The sequence below is a fragment of the Panthera pardus genome, unplaced genomic scaffold, assembly GCF_024362965.1.
Source record: "Panthera pardus isolate Hobbes unplaced genomic scaffold, ASM2436296v1 HiC_scaffold_18, whole genome shotgun sequence".
Lineage (NCBI taxonomy): Eukaryota > Metazoa > Chordata > Mammalia > Carnivora > Felidae > Panthera > Panthera pardus.
The window spans coordinates 16,493,470-16,512,146 of NW_026526743.1; the positions used below are offsets into that span (position 1 = coordinate 16,493,470).

An 18,677-nucleotide genomic window follows, 5' to 3' on the forward strand; every position below is an offset into this window, starting at 1 on the left:
TTGTGGTTTTGATTTCCATTTCCTTAATTACTAGTGATGTTGAGCATCTTTTCATGTACCTGTTGGGACATTCATGTATCTTCTGCACAAGGGATTCAAATCCTAACAACTCAGCTCAGTTGTAGCTCTGGTCATTTCAATTAAGAAAAAAAAAAAAAAAAAAGCAATCAGCTTTTCACCCTCCCCTTTATCAGAGCCCAGTGCAGAATTAAGTTTCTATTCCTACCCAACAAGGTCTAGCAACAAGGTGTGGTGTTATCACTGTTTCCTCTCCATCCTCCACACCTCTGTTTTAGCTGGGCTGAATGGGGAGGTTGAACTTCTATCCCTACCCACTGAATATGAAGTGGGTATCAGTGCTCCACTTTTGCTTGGGTTGAGTCAGTGGGGCTCAGCAGGAACATCCACACCCACCTGTACACTAAAGCTATGCCTAAACTTACCTGCAGACAGGAGGTTAAGTAGGAGCTAGAGTCTCAGAACACAACACACAAAATGTTCAGGATAAAAATGAAAATCATTCATACATCATATCAAGGAATAGGAAAATCTCAAGCTTAATGAGAAGACAATCAAGAGACATCAATACTAAGGTAACTGGAGTTATTTGGCAAGGAATTTAAAGCAACCATCATAAAAGTGCTTCAGGTGAACAAATCATGTACACACTTGAAACAAATGAAAAAAAAGCTCAACAAAGAAAAATATAAAGAACATGAAATAATTTGAAATGAAAATTACAGTAACCAAAAGACTCAATGGATGTGTTCAGGAGTAGAATGGAGAGTACAGAGGAAAGTATCAGTGAACTTGAAGATAGAACAAAATAAATTACCTAATATGAACAACAAGAGGAAAAACATGTTGTCTTACAAGGGAAGGATAAAAAGTGTGAGGCTGGAAAAGCAGTAAAAGAAATAACAGCGGAAAATTCCTCAACTGTGGCAATAAACCTAAGTCTTCAGATTCAAGAAGCTGAGCAAACCCTAAACAGTATAAACCCAAAGAAATTCATGCTGAGATACATGATAATCAAACTTAAGAATACTGAAGACTAGAAACAATTTTTGAAAGCAGTTAGAAATGACACATTCCTCCTATAGAGGAATGGTTCAGATAAGAGATTTGTTATCAGAAAAAAAAAGGTCAAAGTGAAGTGGTCCCTTTTTCAAGTACTGAAACATCTGTCAACCAGAATTCTGTACCAGCAAAAAAACATCCTTTAGGAATGAAGGTGAAATGAAAACATACTCAAGACAAAGGATAACTAAGATAGTCTTTTTGTTGCCAGGAGACCTATACTAAAAGAGTGGCTGACGGAAATTCTTTCAGCAGAAATGATGAAGGAGTATAGAACATCTGGAATGAGGATAGAACAGAAACAGTAAAGATATGGGTACATTTAATAGAATACCTTTCTCCTGTGGTTTCCTAAATTATGCTAGATGGTTAAAGCAAAAAATGGTTAACACTGTCTCATATAGTTCTTATGGTATATAGGGGAAATACCTGGTACAATTATATAATAATAAAGGGGGAAAATAAAGAATCTTAGTTGAGATAAGGTTTTGAACTGGTTAAATGACAGATTGTGGAAGTTATATATGTATGATGTTAATACCTAGAACAACTACTAAAAAATCCATAGAGATACACTCAAGAACTCTAAAGTAGAATTCTAAAAAAATATGATGTAACCCACAGTAAGGCATGAAAAGTGACAGAGGAACAAAATAGACGGAACAAAACAACCAAATGGCAGATCAATGTTCATAGCAGGTTTTTGTAATAACCCAAAACTGGAAATGAAAATGTCTTTCAAAGGCTCGATGGTTAGAGAAACCATGGTATATTGATACCATGGAAAACTACTTGAGAAATCTTAAAACCAGAAAAATTTTATCTGTAATAACTGGGATTTATCTCAGGGCATCAGGTTGAATAAAAAACACCAATCTCAAAAGGTTATATAGTGTAGGTTCCATTTATAAAACACTCTTGATATTAAACGGTATATTATAGAATATAATAATCTTGAGATTATATATTAGTGCTTGCCAAAGGTAAGGAGTGGGAAGCACAAAGGGGAAAAGGGTTATGGGTGTGACTACAAAGGGACAGAACAAGGAATATTTGTGGTGTCAGAACTTCTGTATGTTGATTGTGGTGGCAGAGAAAAAATTGGAGTGGTAGTTAGGAGATAAAATTGTATAGAACTACATTAACACACACAAGTGCATGCAAAACCAGTGAAATCTACTAATGTACAGATTGTGCCACTGTTAAATTTGATATTGCACTGTAGTTATGTAAGATTTAACATTAGGGAAAATCGGACATAGGGCACACAAGCTAAACAGTACTATAGGGTATTGTTTCTGCAACTTCCTATAAACCTGTATTTCTAAATAAAAACATCTTTTGAAAGTCCCAGTAGAAAACAAATAGACAAAATATATGAATGAGCTATTCACAGAAAAGTTAATTTGAGTTCCACATATATTTGAAAGGTCTGAATATATAACATTTTAGATGTGGTACAAGAAGAGCTTTCACACCCACCGGGCACGTATGTCACACATATAAAATCACCAGCATGCGCATGACCATTTAAGGATTCAAAAACCAAATAAAGCTTTGTTGAGATATGCGAAAATTCCCTCTGGTCTGATGCAGGCATCTATCCTTGGCTTGCTTGACATGTCAGAACATTATTCACATTTTACAGTAGGTATGAATGGCCCCTACTCAATCTGAAACCAAGCCAAATATAGGTTTTGGTTTTTTTTCCCCAAGTGGAGAGCCAGTTATTCCAACAATTAACTATTTCTTTAGTTTCTTCACTGCCTTCAGCTAAGGAAGAATTTGTGTTTGAAATAAACAATTTTAAAATTGGCATCAATACACACACAACACACACACACACACACACACACACACACACACACACACACACTGAATCAACATTGTGAGGAGAGGGTAAGCGAAGTGTCATCTTAATTCAGGTTTTGTGTATCAGTAAAGAGAATTTCCTACAAATTTTAGTTTTGACCATAAAGAATCCATTTTTAAGTTGTTTCTATAGGTCGTGTCCCATTTGGTTCTTATTTTAGAGAAATTAGGAAAATAAGGAAAGGCAAAAAAGAATACAAAAATAGCAACATAATCTTGACAACCTGATTTGTTACCACCATTATATTTGCTTTCCTTTTTATTAAAGAAATGTTACAGGTAAATATAACAATTCCATCTGAAACTCTCCCATTTCCTGAAAGGCAACCAATGTCATATGTGGATTTATGACCAATACACAGTACTGTTCTTTGCATTATTTTATTAAACTTATACAAATGTTACATCTTCTCATTGTACATTTTGCTTTTTCCTCTCAATATTATATACTGTGATCTACGTAACTATATGTCACATTTATACCTTCTAAATATTGTATTCTATCATAGCAATAATTACGTGGTATTAATTTATCATTCTACTGAGAATTTATGTCCAATTTAGTGTAATACAAACCACAATGCAGTGAACAGAGATGTGTATCTCGTGCCTCTGTATGTGTGCCTCTGAGGCCAATACACCAAAAGAGAAATGACAGCTTCATATTTATGTGTTCTTAGAGTAATCCTTTTACTCTAAAATAATAAATCTATTTTACTTTCATCATAGTTTTAGAATTTTGCTTTTTATATTCTGGTCTTCAATCTATCTGGAGTTTATTTTTGTATATGGTATAGAGAGCTATCATTTTTTGTTCATACGAATCTTCCATTTATTGAATAGGCCATTCTTTCTCCAGTGACTTCAGTAGCACTATCATACACAAAATTTCCATATCTCCTTTCTCCAATCCTTGTATCTGCTAATTTACTTAACAAGAACACATTTAGACACCAGCTTTAAATAAAAGTACGTGATGCTATCTAGTAGACTGTGCCTTCTCTTTTTTCACTGTTGTCTCTGCTATTTGTGGTCCTTTATATTCCTATGTAAAACTTTAAATCAGTTTGCGAAATTCTTAAAATATAATTAGCGAAAACTTTGAGTGGAAATACCTTAGAGATGAGAGAATTTTTGTTTTTAAAAATGTCACCTTTTTCAGACAATGTTATTTTTCTCAAAATTTCAGGTGTTATTTTGTGCCCTTGAAAATGTTTTATAACTTTATATGTATATATGTGTGCCTGGTAATTCACTGTTGTGTTTATCCTTAGACATTTTATATCAACATTTTTGAATCAAATATTTCTTGTGTAAGAGGTTATTTTTATAGCTTCTCTTTCCCCCCAATCTTCTTCTTACTTAACACATTGGCTAGGAGCTCAATTGTAATATTGATATGCTGATAGTAGATATCTTGTTTCACATTTTAATAAGAATGCTGAATAAATATCTTTAGATATCTGTGAAGGTTTTTGATGTTCAGCTTATTTGTTTCACAATTTGTCACCTTGGTAAAAATACTCCTTGTTTCATACATGTGTGACTTCTTCAAAAAGGCTTTCCACAGTCATAGTTTTCTGTTCTAGAACTGATTATGTGAAAGGAGATGCTAATTCTTTCTAAAGGCTTTTCCATATTCACAATATTCATAGTGTTCTACTGAGTATGAATTCTCTGGTGTCTAACAAGGTGTGACTTTTGGCTGAAAGCCTTACCACACTCATAACAATGATAAGGCTTCTCACCTGTATGTTTTCTCATATGAAGTGTAAGAGATGAGATTTGAGAGAAGGCTTTTCCACATTTACTACAGTCAAAGGGCTTCTCACCTGTATGACCTCGTATATGTATAGTAAGGGATGAGCTTTGGGAGAAGGCTTTTCCACATTTATTACATTCATAGGGTTTCTCACCTGTATGGCCTCTCATGTGCACAATAAGAGAAGTTCTTTGAGAGAAAGCTTTTCCACATTCATTACATACATAGGGCTTCTCACCAGTATGACTCCTCATATGTAAGTTGAGCAATGAGCACTGAGAGAAGGCTTTCCCACACTTATCACATTCATAAGGCTTTTCTCCTGTGTGACTTCTCAGATGAAGAGTAAGGGATGCAATTTGAGAAAAGGCTTTACCACATTCATTACAATCATAAGGTTTCTCTCCAGTGTGAACTTTCTGATGTGTAATAAAGTTTTGCTTTTGGCTGAAGGCTTTACCACATTCATTACATTCATAGGGTTTCTCTCCAGAATGAATTTTTTCATGTGCAATGAGATTTGATTTCTGGCTAAAGGCTTTGCCACATTCCTTACATATGTACGGTTTTTCTCCAGTGTGAATTCTCTGGTGTCTAACGAGATTTGACATTTGAATGAAAGCTTTCCCACATTCATTACATTCATAAGGTTTCTCTCTAGTATGAATCTTCTGGTGTGTAATGAAGTTTTTCTTGTGGCTGAAGGCTTTTCTACATTCCTTACACTCATAAGGTTTTTCACCAGTATGACTTCTCATATGTACAGTAAGGGCTGAACTTTGAGAGAAGGATTTTCCACATTCATTACATTCATAGGGTTTCTCACCCGTATGAATTCTTACATGTATAATAAGCATGGAAAATTGAGAGAAAGCTTTTCCACATTTATCACATTTATAAGGTTTTTCTCCTGTATGACTTCTCATGTGAAGAGCAAGGGATGCAATTCGAGGGAAGGCTTTACCACATTCATTACATGCATAAGGTTTCTCCCCAGTATGAACTTTCTGATGTGCAGTGAGGCTTTGCTTCTGACTGAATGCTTTCCCACACTCATTACATTCATAAGGTTTCTCTCCAGTATGAATTTTTTCATGATCAATGAGATTTGATTTCTGGCTGAAGGATTTCCCACATTCCTTACATGCATAGGGTTTCTCCCCAGTATGAATTCTTTGATGCCTAATGAGATTTGACATTTTAATGAAAGCTTTCCCACATTCATTACATTCATAAGACTGCTCCCTACTATGAGTTTTATGATGTTTAATGAGTTTTTCCTTGTGGCTGAAGGCTTTTCTACAGTTTTTACATTCATAGGGTTTCTCTCCAGTATGAATTCTGAGGTGTCTGATGAGGTCCAAAGTTTGACTGAATCCTTTCCCACAGTGATTACATTTAAAGGGGGTTACTACAAGATGGGATGGATTAATGACAAATGATTTCATAGGTTCATTATATTCAGAATGTTCCTTTCTTATAAAGATTCTATCACTATTATGACAGTCAAAGTTATTATGTTCTAAACACTTTCCAAATAAGTCATATTCATAGAGATTGTGACTGGAAGGAAAAAAGTCCAAGTTAAGAGGAAATGCATTGGCAAATTTCTTATGACATTCAATGACTTTTTCTTCAGTCAGTGTTTTTGTGAATTTATCTTCAAATTGTGTCAAAAGTCTGTCCTGGATTTTCTGACGCTCATCAATTCCCCATACTTCTCCTAAAACAGATTGCAAATAAATATCACTTGAAGTATTTTCCAGTATTGTAACGTGAAGAAAATTTCAGAAAATATGCTATCATGGGATTGATTCTTGGTTTAAGACGTAGTTTCCCATTATAAAGCAAATTCCAAGTGCATATATCTCCTATTTCCTTAGCTTTAGGAAATTCCAGGAAAAATACGAGTGGAGGAAGATAGTTAGGAATACAAATAGCTTTGATTGTGTTTAAAAATGGGATCTGAAACAAAACAGATAAACTGTTGCATAAATAAAACGAAGAATGCAGATGTACAAATAAAGTTAGAAATGACACAGGAAAAAACAAAAACAGGAAGTTAAAAATCATAAAACTATTTTGCAGGACTCTATTAAAATATAACTTTATAAACTGCTTGACATAAGTAATTTTCTGGAAAATGCAAATTACCAAAACTGTACCTGTAAGAGGTAGAAACCTATATAAACCAACTTCCACAAAATGAACAGAAAAATACAAAAAAGCAATCCCTCAAAAACAAAACAAATCAAAAGGTCCAGAGAGGTTCACATGGGCATTTGAACAAACATTTAGGGGACATTTGCTTTCATGCTCTGCAGAATGTTATAAAAGAAAAAAAAAGGAGAATTCCCATTTTTGTGCATGTGAAACAAACATAACATTAACACCAAAATCTGACAAAGATGACAACCAAAAAAGCAAACTATATACCAATTTTACTTATGAATATCAATGTAAAAATTCTACCTAAAATATCAAAATGACCCAGAAGGGAAAAAAAGTGACCTAGAGCACATTAAATATAAGATACATCATAATTGAGTAGGTTTTTTTCCAAGTACATACATATGTTTTGCTACTAGAAAAATCTGTTTCTAATCAGCAAATACATTAATAGGTCAAAAGTAAAAAATCAAGTAATCATTTCCAAAGGTATATTTAAAAGTTATAAAACTAAGTATCTATTTTCCATAAAGAAACCTTCAAAAAATGGGACTACTTATTTAACTTCAGAAAAAGTACAGTACAGCTTAAACACTTACAGTACACTTAAATCACAATTTTTAATAAGAAAAATCCCCCCCCTCCACAAAAAGGAAAATCCCAAAGTATTAACATTAAAGTTAGTACTACCACCACTACAGTACTGGATAGTGCATTAACAGAAGAAGAAATCAGAGGTATAAAAACTTGGAAAGGAAAGTATAAGATTAACATTTTGGTCAACAATAAAACAATTTACCTACAAAATCAAGAGTGAAAAATCATTATAAAATATAAAAACTTCATTATATTCACTATATATAGGAAATTAATATTTAGTTTCAACATTCATATATACACAACTATTCAGAAAACATAAGAATCATAATCACAACAAAAAATATGAAAAATATGTGAACAAATTTAATAAGAAATGTTGCAAAATTACAGAAAACTAAAATGCACACACAGATGTGACCAAATGGAAAGGTGTTATGGGCTGAACTGAATGTACCACAAAAAAGATATATTGAACTCCTAATGCCCATACCTCAGAATGTGAAGTTATTTGGAAAGAGGATCACTGCAGATGCAATTAGTTAAAATGAGGTCATTCTGGAGTTAGGGTGACTCAATCTACTATGACTGGTGTTCTTGCAAAAAAGGATTCAATGTGAAGAGACAGAAACACAGAACACCATGTGAAAATAAAGACACAGACTGGAGTTACGGTATCACAAGCCGAGGAATGTCTGGGGCTACTGGAAGCTGAAAGACACGAAGGAAGGGTCCTTCCACTACAGGCTTCAGATGGTGCATGGCCTGCCAACACCTCGATTTAGTATTTTTAAGCCTCCAGAACTGTGAGAATAAATTCCTCTTATTCTTTTTTTTTTTAATTATTTTTTTTTAATGTTTATTCATTCTTGAGAGACAGTGTGAGCAGGCGAGGGGCAGAGAGAGAGACACAGAATCTGAAGCATTCTCCAGGCTCTGAGCTGTCAACACAGAGCCCAATGTGGGGCTCGAACTCGTGAACCACAAGATCCTGACCTGAGCAGAAGTCAGATGCTTAACCTGAGTCACCCAGATGCCCCTAAATTCCTGTTATTCTAAGCCACCCAATTTGTTGTACTTTGTTATGGCAGCTCTAGGAAGCTAAGAATAAAGGCATTATCACATTGCTGGAAAAGAACATTCAATACCGAAAATAACACTTACTCACAAGCTAACCTAATTTCAATAAAAATGTTTGAAAATACTGGTAAGTAACAGCTCAAAGGAAAATGAAGATAGCGGTTGTCACCTTAGAGAGGAAATGTGTAAGAGAATAACTACTTTTCAATGTGTCCTTTTGTACTATAAGCATGTATTATGTATTTTAAAAAGTAAATAAAGTTGTTCTGAATACTGCAGTAATAAAGTGAGAAAAAAAAGGGCAGGTTAAAATTGGATCAGAGAGCTGGAACATAAAACTGGAAGAGCCTACTTAGCATGACTGGATAGGGAATACATATGTACTGTGAGCAGAAGGGAAAACAAAGAGTGAAAAATTGAGCTTAAATACGGTAGAAGAAATACATGAATTTATCTCATCGCACTCCCAAGCACACCAATGTGAGATAAAGAAGGAAAAACATATCAACTAACAAAGACAAAGACCACTCTACCCTAAAGGAGATGGAGGATCTCTTAAGAAATGAAAGCAGAGGGGCGGTTGCATGGCTCAGTCAGGTTAAGCATCCAACTCTTCATTTAGGCTCAGGTTATGATCTCACTGTTGTGGGATCGAGCCAAGCCCTGTGACAGGCTCCATGCTCAGCTTGGGATTCCCCTCCCCCCGCTTGCTCAGTGTCTCTCTCTCTCTCTCTCTCTCTCTCTCTCTCTCTCTCTCTCTCTCACACACACACACACACACACACACACACACACACACACACACACAATAAACAAACATTTAAAAGAGAAAAAAAAAACGAAGCAGACATGCTGTAGAGTCAGGGACATGAGGCAGAGGAATACAGAGAAAAGGAACTGGCTCAGCATAGAGAGAGTAAGTGCAAGTCTACGTACTGAAGGATTACACTCAGTTCCCTGTTGCTTCTTAGATCCGAGATGGGAAAATGGAGATTTTTCTCTCTCTCTGCCAGACTGATAATAAAGGAAGGGAAAAATTACTGTGAAATTGTAAAGCAGGTAAAGTTAGAGAGTTGGTTGCAGATTACAAATGTAGAAAAGAAGGCAGAATACTAAGCTTTTGGGTCACTTCAGTTAGGGAAAAAAGAGCTTAATTAAGCAAAAGATTTTGAAGAAGGTACAATTAGGTTGCCAAAGTACTATCCCAACAGAAGTGAAAGGGCCAGAAAGATGTAGGGGAAAAAAAGCCAAAAACAAAATAAAGGAGAATTTCTAAAAATACAAAATACTGCTACCGAATTTTTTTTTTTTTTAAAGCAAATGAGTTAATAGGGAGCTGCAGAGAGAAGAGTAATTTGGAAGATATATCCGAAGTAATTACTGAGAAGGCCACATAGAGAAATAAGGAGGCAAAAAATAATAAAGGAAATGAAAAAAAAATATGGAGGAAAAAAGATCTAGCTTCTATCTTTAGGAGTCCCAGAATGAGAGTGTTGAGAAAATGAAGAAAAGCCAATATCTGATGATGTCAGCTGAGGAATGTGCAGAATTAATGAGGACAAAACAGGAAAATACTATGGTAATTTTATACCAACAGATTGGAGAATACAGATAAAATAAGTTGTTATACAGACTACCCTGGAACTTTAGTATATGGTAAACCTTTACAGATAGAGAACAAACTTAAATATTTATAGAAATTATATTGTTCAATTCTGTGAAAATTAATTTGAAAACCAGAATTAAGTAATTTTCTAGAACAATACAACCTATTATGTCAAAAACTAATGCCAAAAGAGACAAAACATCTGCGTACAATTTATAAAGTAATAATGGAAAAAAGCCGTCAAAGCACTTTCCCTTGATAATCCAAAAGGTCCAAATGGGCAAACAAGTAAGATAAACCAAAACTTTAAGGGAGTTATACACCAGTGCTATTATAAGTATTCCAGAACAAGAAGAAATGGTTCTAAATTCTATTTAGGAAACCAGTGTAAAATTGACTTCAAAGCCTGAAAAAGTTAGAACAATTATTTAAATTCATGGCAAATATGTGAGGATGAGTAATTACTAAGCAATGTGTAAACATAATTCACGCATATACATAAAAGGAAAAGATCACAGGATAATCTGCTGTAAAAAAGATTGTTATTTTAACTAAATGAACATTAAAGAAACTTAGGGTGGCAAAGAGTACTTCAAAAAGGAATGACCAACTGTGAAAAAACACTGGAACAACATACAACAAATAAAAGGCTAATCACATCAATATATTCATACAAATTAAGAATTCAACAGAAAAAAGGGCAAAAGACAAACCATTTATAAAGAAACCATTTTTAAGCATATGAAAACATCCTTGACAATACCATAATAAAGGAAATACAAATTTAAACTATAATAAATTGTTTTTCACCTATTAAATTGGCAAAAATTTTTAAAATTCTAAGACTGTGTTGGCAGAAATTTTTGGTAGAAATAAAAACGTTTCCTTGAAGCGCAAAAAAAGACTTGGCAATATCTACCAAACTAGAAATATATGTATAAATGTATGTATGCATTGTCTACATGTGATGCATGTATATATAAGTATGTATGTATACATGTGTGTATAACAAATGTGTGCACAAATACATGACAAATGTAGCAGAAAATGGAAGCTAAGAGAAAAGTATCACAGACTTTAAAACTTACTGAGTAAAAGGGTTGTAGCCATTACTAAAGTATGAGAGCAAAAGCTAAAAATACACTGGGAAATGTGCCTATGAGTACAAAATATAATGCTATGGCATTTACAATGAAAGGAGAAGATAAAGTAGAAAGGGCTATGAACGTCAACAGTATCCGAACAACTACAATTCTGTGAATATCTGAATGCAAAGGGAAAGGATCCTATGTAATAAGGTGGGCAGAGACTGAAGATGCTAATAATAGAATGATTGTCAAAGTAAAGATGGAAATGAGTTAGGAAATATTGATATCTAGCACACAAGTAAAAAGGCCAACTGGTCCTTTAAGTTCTGAGGAAAGAAGAATGTTATCTAGAAAAGACATCTTAAATTAGTAAAGAATTCAGAAGTTCACAGAAATTATCTCTATTAAAGTCTACAATCTTTAAGAAAATATTTTTGAAGAATATTTCAGAGGGTCATGGATTAACCATTAAAGGGGCATGGCCCCTTCTCACCTGTCTGGTTCCCTCCCTGACTAACCTGGACAGTGTCTCCTTAACACTTCTTCCTCCACCACCCAAGGTTCTTCTTCTTGCTCCAACTTGAAAATCACATCAGGTTTGGTGAATGGACAGCCTATCAAAGAGAAGTAACATAACGTTTGGGCACAAATACCAGGAACAAAAAAATCATTCAAGAACTGAGGCTAGCCCAGACAAACCAGGCTTTCTGAAGGACAAGAAAAGTGTGGTTTTGGGGATGCTGCCTCTGAAACATAAGCAAGGATGACATTTTATTTTAAAAGCTGCAGCATGCACACTCATACGAGCAAAGGCACCTAAAGGCCAAACTCACTCTAACATTTAAAGGTTCCACAAATTTCAGAAATTTGGAGAAAAAAAGGTACTTCACTCCCAGAATTTGAGTTATACAGGAAACTACCCTTACCCACTGTGATTAAGTTGTTGTAGTTTTCTAGCATCACATTCCGGTACAGGTTCCTTTGAGCAAGATCCAACTGTTGCCACTCTTCCTGGGTGAAGTCAATAGCCACATCTCTGAATGTCACTGTCCCCTGTAACAACATACTCCTACTCAACCTGAAGTCATCCATCTTAAATGATGTGGACAAAACAAATTGAACCATGTTCTCACAGTATGCAAAGGTAAGATGTTACTTAAAAATTTTCCTGGTTTTGCTATTTTCTAAAAGAAAAAACATTAGCAACATTCTATCAGTTTATGTTCATTCACAAAAAGAAATTTTTAATGTTTATTTTTGAAGGAGGGTGAGACAGAGTACGAGCAGGGGAGGGTCAGAGAGAGAGACAGGGAGGCAGAATCTGAAGCAGGCTCTAGGCTCTGAGTTGTCAGCACAGAGCCCAACCCAGGGCTCAAACTCACGAACTGCAAGATCATGACCTGAGCCAAAGTCAGACGCTTAACTAACTGAACCATCCAGGCACCCCAACAAGCACGTATCTTTAATACCTACCATGGGTTAAAGAGATCCGGGGGACCAATTTATAACTGAGTATAGAAAATGGGGGAATATAAAACTTAACTAGTCTGGGAACTCACTGGATGCCTGTGACTCACTGAGGCAAGAGAAAATGAAAACTTGTTTGGATGGAAGCAGAAGCAGGGAGAGAATGGTATGCACAATTTGAAGTACAGTAGTAGCCGAAAGTATGGTTCATTAGGAGAAATCTAGAAAAATTAGGATTTATTGTTCATAAGCCTAAAATAAGTGCCTGCAGGAATGAAAACGGGATATGATTGCTAACAAAGTTCACATATATTGAAAAAAGAGGACAATAGACAGCATCATACAAATACCAACAGATAAATTTAAAAACTCATTAAAAAAGTTTTTTGAATAGTCTGAACTGGAATTACAACTAAAACCACGAGAAAATAGTATCAAGAAAGCTTTAGAATACTTTCCAGAAATGAGATGCTGGTGACAAGTTTCTTGAGAGCAATAACTGAAATGTTCAGAAGAGTATAAACATAAGGAAAAAAATCTTCAACAGCAATAGAACAAAGAGGGCTGTCTAAATTTCCTGCCCCTTGAAGAATTTCTGAGAGACTGGGTGGGATAAAAAGGGAGCTAATTCACAATCAGTGTTTCTAGCATTTTATTTCTAGGTTTAAAAGGACCCAGTGAATATGAACATCTACTAACACTAAGGGTTCAGAGTAGGCTGTGGGATTGATACAAATCCTCTTTTGGAATCCTTCCTAATAAGTATCAAGGCCTTTGAAATAAACAAGTTTAAGAAACCAAAGGCCATATGGCTGAATAAGACATCCCTCATTTGTTACCCTGCCTCTGCAACAATCTGGCTTCCATCTATGGACATGAAGTACCTTTGCGGGAGCTGTTGGGCAGAGCACCATATGTCAAGAGACTCAGGGGGAGACTCGCCTACTTATGCATTGGGTAACAGGCATACAAGACCTCAGCCCCTGTGTGGACCCTGTAGTGACCCATGAACCAACTCTAGCCCCTCTTGGCTGTGGTCCAGGACTCCTGGAAAAAAATTGTCTTAAACAATCACCCATGGAGAACAGAACTTTTGTGGAAATCCAGGTTTGCAGCAGAAAAGTTCCAGCATATTGTCAGAGCAAAAACTGGAGGAGTTTGGACTCATCACAGAGGGTAAGAGGAAGAGTTTTTCTTTACTCACATCACCTATCCCTCAAGGCTGCACAGCTTAGGACCATGAGGGATTTTCTTGGCCAAGGAATTCATCTGTGGAGTGTGTATGAGTGACTTGGTTTCCTAGCTATGTGGGACAGTGCCAGAGTGGCTCATCTCTCTCTTACCCCATCCAGAATACTGAATTCTGGGCTACATGACTAAAGGGTAGAATGAGTATGGGAAAGCGACAGATAGGAGTCTCAAAGGGCATTAAGGGGATCCATATCTGAGGCACCTGGGTGGCTCCATCTGTTAAGTGTCTGACTTAGGCTCAGGTCATGATCTCACAGTCGTGGGTTCAAGTCCCGCACTGAGCTCTGTGCTGACAGCTCAGAGCCTGAAGCCTGCTTCGGATTCTGTTTCTCCCTCTCTCTCTGCCCCTCTCCTGCTCATGCTTGCTCTCTCACTTAAAAAGAAACAAACATTAAAAAAATTACATTACAAAAAAAAAGGGATCCAGATCTCACTGTGTTGCAAACTCCACTAAGAAGCCTACTCATGAACTGCTGCATGTACTTTGCCTGTAGATCCTCCTCCCCCATGGGCACCCTCAGAATTCTGTAGGCTTCACCCCCCCTCCCACTCGTATCTTGTAGCAGAGAGCCCCAATCTGAGTGCAGACCAGGGAGAGACCACAAACATGAGCTTTAGTGCCACCTTTGGGAAAACAAAAAAGAAGCTGTCAGCAAGCACCCTGTGTGGTGTGCTGGCAGATCAAGAGAAGGCATCCAAGCTTCAGAATTCTGCCACAAGGAGGAGCAAGAAGAGCGGAGCAGGTACATCCATAGAATCTGAGAAAGCCTCAAAATCCCAGCAGTGCTGACAGAAGTTATTTTTCTCCTGAACATAAAGACTGGAGGAGGTGACTGCTACTTCAAATGTGAAGACAGCAATGCAAAACTTTAAGGAACATGAAAACCTCAAGGATACATGATACCACAAAAGAATCACAATAATCTACCAGAAACTGATCTCAAAGACATGGAAACATGCAATTTACTCAATAAAGAATTCAAAATAGCTGTTTTTATTTATTTTTGATTTTTATTTATTTTTAATTTTTATTTCTTTTTGAGAGAGAGAGAGAGTATGAGTGGGGGAGGGACAGAGAGAGAGGGAGACAGAATCCAAAGCAGGCTCCAGGCTCTGAGCTGACAGCACAGAGCTCAACACGGGACTCGAACTCACAAGCTGTGAGATCATGACCTGAGCTGAAGTCAGGCACTTAACAGATGGAGCCACCCAGGTGCCCCATTATTTATTTATTTTTAATATTTATTTATTTGGAGGGGAGGGAGAGAGGGAAGGAGAGAGACAGAGAGAGAGAGAGAGAGAGAGAGAGAGCATGAGTAGGGGAGGGGCAGAGAAAGAGAGAGGGAGAGAGAATACCAAGCAGGCTCTGTGCTCAGTGCAGAACCTGACATGGAGCTCAATCTCAAGACAGTGAGATCATGACCTGAGCCGAAATCAAGAGTCAAATGCTTAACTGACTGAGCTACCCAGACACCCCTCAAAATAGTTGTTTTTAGGAAACTCAAAGAGCTATAATAAAACACAGAAACAGAATTTGATATCAGAAAAACATACATGAACAAAATGATAAATTTCAGAAAGAAATCATAAAAAAGAACCAAACAAATTCTGGAGAAGAATACAAAAAAATGAAATGAAAAATGCACTAAAGAGCACCAACTTAATAAATGACATAAATGACAAGCCTACAGGTAACACAATAATTAATGGTAAAGGGTCAGTAACAAGGTGAAGGTGCCCACTCTCACCACTCCTATTCAGCACGGTCCTGGAAGTCCTAACCAGAGCAATCAGGCAAGAAAAGGAAATAAAAGGTATCATGGGGCACCTGGGTGGCTCAGTCAGTTAAGCATCCAACTTCGGTCAGGTAATGATCTTGCAGTTCGTGAGTTCAAGCCCTGCATCAGGCTCTGTGCTGACAGCTTGGAGCCTGGAGCCTGCCTCAGGTTCTGTGTCTCCCTCTCTCTCTGCCTCTCCCCCCTCATGTTCTGTCTCAAAAATAAAAATAAAACATTAAAAAAAAAAAAGAAATTAAAGGTATCCAAATAGAAAAGAAAGAAGTAAAACTGTCTTTGCAGATATGATCTTACATATAAAAAAACTCCCAAAGACTCCAACAAAAAACTGTTAGAACTAATCAATGAATTCAGTAATCAACATACAGAACTCAGTTACATCTATACACTAACAACAAAGCAACTGTAACAATATGAAAGAAAACTCTATCCATAATATCATCAAAAACAATAAAATACTATGAAATAAATTCAACTGAGGATATGAAAGATCTGTATAGTGAATATTACACTTTGGTGAAAGAAATGGAAGAAGACACAAATGGAAAGACATCCCATGTTCATGGATCAGAAGAATTAATATTGTTAAAGTGTCCATACTTCCCCAAACCATCTACAGATTCAATGAAATCCCTATTAAATTCCAACAGCTTTTTTTTTTTTTTTTAACGTTTATTTATTTTTGAGACAGAGAGAGACAGAGCATGAACGGGGGAGGGTCAGAGAGAGGGAGACACAGAATCTGAAACAGGCTCCAGGCTCTGAGCTGTCAGCACAGAGCCCGACGTGGGGCTCGAACTCACAGACCGCGAGATCATGACCTGAGCCGAAGTCGGACGCTTAACCAACTGAGCCACCCAGGCGCCCCTCCAACAGCTTTTTTCTCACAGAAATAGAAAAAGAAAAAAACACTAAAATTTGTATGGAACCACAAAAGACCCCACATACCCAAAGCAATCCTGAGAAAGAACAAAGCTGGAGACATCACCTTTCCTGATTTCCAACTATAATACAAAGTTAGAATAATCAAAACAGCATGGTACTGGCATAAAAATAGACATATAGGCCAATTAGAATCAAGAATATAGAAATAATTCCATGTATACAAGGTCAATTAATATTTGACAAGGGAGTCAAAGGACAGTTTCTTCAACAAATGGTGTTAGGAAAATTGGATAATCACATGCAGAAGAATGAAATTGAACCCCTAGTATAACAGCCACTAAAATTAACTCATGATGGGTTAAAACTTACACATAAGACCTGAAACTATAAATCTCCTCAAAGAAAACATAAGGAAAAAACTTGACATTAGTTTTGACAAAGACTTTTTTGGATATGACCTCCAAAGCAAAAATAATTGAGATAACAATAAAGTAAAAAGCTTCTACAAAAAAACAAAGGAAACAATAAACAAAGTGAAAAGGGGATCAGTAGAATAAGGGAGAAATTATTTGCAAAACATGTATCTGATATGGGGTTAACATCCAAAATACACAAAACTCATACAACTCAATATCAAAAAATCAAACAATCTCTTGGGATGCCTGGGTGGCTCAGTAGGTTGAGTGTCCGACTCTGGCTCAGGTCGTGATCTCATGGTTCATGAGTTCAAGCTCTGCATCGGGCCCGCCACTGTCAGGGTAGAGCCGGTTTGGAGCCTCTGTCCTCCCCTCTCTCTGTCCCTCTCCCACTCACACACTCTCTCTCTCAAAGGTAAAAGTAAACATTTATGTATATGTATATATATATACACATATATATATATAGAGTGTGTATGTGTGTGTATACATATATATATATATATGTATACACACATATATATATGTATACACATATATATGTATACACACACACTCTCTCTCTCTCTCTCTCTCTCTCTCTCTCTCTCTCTCTCTATATATATATATATATATATATATCAGACAATGATTGGAGGACCTGAAAAGACACTTTTCCAAAGAAAACCTACAAATGGCCAAAAGGTATATGAAAAGATATATGACATCACTCATCATAAGGGAAATGATGATTAACTCAAAACTATGAGGTTTATCTCACACCTGTTAGGATGGCTGTCATCAAAAAGACAACAGATAAGAGATGATGAGGACGTGGAAAAAAGGCAACACTTGTGCACTGTTGGTGGTACAGCCACTATGCAAAAGAGCATGAAGCTTCCTTACAAAATTCAAAATAGAATTGCCATATGACCCAGCATATATTTTTCTGGGCATATATCCAAAGGAAAAGAAATCAGGATCTTGAAAAGATATCTGCACTTCCATGTTCACTGCAGCATTATTCACAGCAGCCAAGATATAGAAACAACCTATCTATGGATGAATAAATAAAGAAGATGTGGTACACACACACACACACACACACACACACACACACACACAGTGTTATTCAGCCTCAGCCATGAGAAAACGAAATCCTGCCATTTGCAACATGGGTGGACTCTGAGGGTATTATGCTAAGTGAAATAAATGAGACAGAGAACAACAAATACCCTATAATCTCACTTATATGTGAAATCTTAAAAAGCCAACTCTCAGAAACAGAGTGGTGGCACCAGGGACTGGGGGCAATGGGGGAGATGTTGGTTAATGGGTACAAACTTCTAATTATAAAACAATTTCTAGAAATCTAATGTGCAGCAAGGTGATTATAGTTAAGAATACTATATTATATACTTGGAAGTTGCTAAGAGAGTAGGTCTTAATGTTCTCAGCACAAAAAAGAAATAATTATGTGACGGAATGGAGATGTTAGCTGATCCTGTGGTGGTAATAATTTTGTAATATACAAATATATCAAATCGACACTTTTGTATACTTTATTTTTTAAGGAATCCCTGTGCCCAGTGTGGGGACTGAACTCGTGACCCTGAGGTCAAGAGTCAC

At 36.3% G+C, this 18,677-nt stretch overlaps 1 protein-coding gene across 1 annotated transcript in view; it reads right to left on the reverse strand.

Annotated features, from left to right (window-relative positions):
- Positions 1–3,317: 3,317 nt before the first annotated feature.
- LOC128772491 (zinc finger protein 569) overlaps positions 3,318–18,677 on the reverse strand; it is a 33,616-nt gene continuing 18,256 nt past the window's right edge. Inside the window, exons 4-6 of the mRNA XM_053906348.1 lie at positions 12,181–12,307; positions 11,773–11,868; positions 3,318–6,437 (exon numbers count right to left, since the gene is read on the reverse strand). Coding sequence (XP_053762323.1) covers positions 4,612–6,437; positions 11,773–11,868; positions 12,181–12,307 — 2,049 coding nt within the window. The 3' untranslated portion in view covers positions 3,318–4,611. The remainder of the gene's footprint in view (positions 6,438–11,772; positions 11,869–12,180; positions 12,308–18,677) is intronic.